This window comes from Triticum dicoccoides, unplaced genomic scaffold (genome assembly GCF_002162155.2).
Source record: "Triticum dicoccoides isolate Atlit2015 ecotype Zavitan unplaced genomic scaffold, WEW_v2.0 scaffold95279, whole genome shotgun sequence".
Lineage (NCBI taxonomy): Eukaryota > Viridiplantae > Streptophyta > Magnoliopsida > Poales > Poaceae > Triticum > Triticum dicoccoides.
In genome coordinates this window covers 1-1,506 of record NW_021312899.1, presented here as the reverse complement: position 1 = coordinate 1,506, position 1,506 = coordinate 1, and the positions used below count along the sequence as shown (strand labels likewise).

Sequence of the window (1,506 nt, the reverse complement as noted above, 5' to 3'; positions counted from 1 at the left end):
TCTCTCTCTCTCTCTCTCTCTCTCTCTCTCTCTCTCTCATAGTATCATTTAAAAAAATACATTTTCTAATGCAACATAATGTCATGTGTAATAGGTTGTTTCAGTTGTGCAGAACAAAATTATAAAAAGGCAATGTGAAGTGAGGATTGGAGTATCTAGTTTAACAATTATCAATGAGTACACATGGCAATTGGTTGTATTGCTTTAGATGACAAAATTATATTGGAAATTAGAAAATGACTATGCACGAGAATATCTCAAAGCATAACATTAAAAAATTAAGAAAACTAACATACATATGCCGAAGATGAGATTCTCCATTGATTCATCAGAAATGGAAGAGTGAAAGGTAGAAGTTTATATTACTTTTTGAATAATGAGCTAGTTATTAACTACAATGTCGTCGATCTTTTATTTTGGTGTAGCATGATCCTTAGCAATAAACTAATACACTTATTGCAGATATTTTCCAAAAATAAAAAAAAATCAGAAGAGACCACAACCATTCATATATATTTAATGTTAAATTAACGAACGATGATGTGATGAAAATTTAAATAAAAATAATTTCAATGCGCCAAATATCTGACTACAAAATAACTAAATAGTTTCTCCATGGTGTATTTAAAAGTTTAAACGTGTGTCAAATAGACCAATAATATAATAAAATGGAGAAAACATGAACACAACAAGATACTAAATTCAGCCATGCAAACACACGGGTTCACACTGCTAGTTGCATACATATTACATCATACAAGTTTATAGATGTAGCGGGAGGAACAACAATGGTGACATAACCATACGTCGCAAGTACATGCCAAACTGGCCGGGTATATTATTTACTATGATATGGCTTATTACATGACGCATCATAGTACGTAGAGCTCCTATATGTCCCAAGATCATGCAGTCAGCTGCAGATTCCTCACAATGAGAGGGAGCCCGTACTTGGGCATCAGCGTGATGAAATTGCTGGGCTTGTGCACGTAAGTGGGGGACAGGGTGAAGGAGAAACTCTTGATGATGGTCGCTATCACAATCTGCACCTCAACCATGGCGAAGTTTTGCCCGGCACAAACCCTCGGCCCGAATGAGAAGGCCAGCAGCGCGTGTGAATGCTTGGCGGCTCTCGATAAGCCATTCTGGAACCTCATCGGATTAAACTCGTCGGCGTCGGGTCCCCAAATCTCCTTGTCCCGGTGCAACAAAACTAATGGTATTGTTATCATCGTTCCTTTCGGCACCTTCACGTGCGTTAGGATAGTGTCTGAGGCAGTCTTCCTCTGGAGGAAAGCTATGGGGCCATAGAGCCTCAGTGTCTCCAAGAGCAACATGTTAAGCTGCAAGTCACCACGGCGTTTATTCTTCTATGGATATGGATAAAAAAAAGGTATGAGATTTAACGCTAATCTATAAGGCTAGCCATAGTGGGAGTAACTTAGATAGTAACTTAACACATCCCATGACAATTTTGCTTATGTGGCAAGTATTTAATGAGCAAAG

At 38.2% G+C, this 1,506-nt stretch overlaps 1 protein-coding gene across 1 annotated transcript; it reads right to left on the bottom strand.

Moving 5' to 3' along the window:
- Window positions 1-697: 697 nt before the first annotated feature.
- Window positions 698-1,370, bottom strand: LOC119348513 (cytochrome P450 709B3-like; the record flags this gene model as incomplete). The annotated part of the gene is made up of 1 exon (XM_037616580.1): window positions 698-1,370. A coding segment is annotated over one exon (465 nt), but the record flags the coding sequence as incomplete, so codon positions are not given.
- Between the last annotated feature and the right edge of the window lie 136 nt (window positions 1,371-1,506).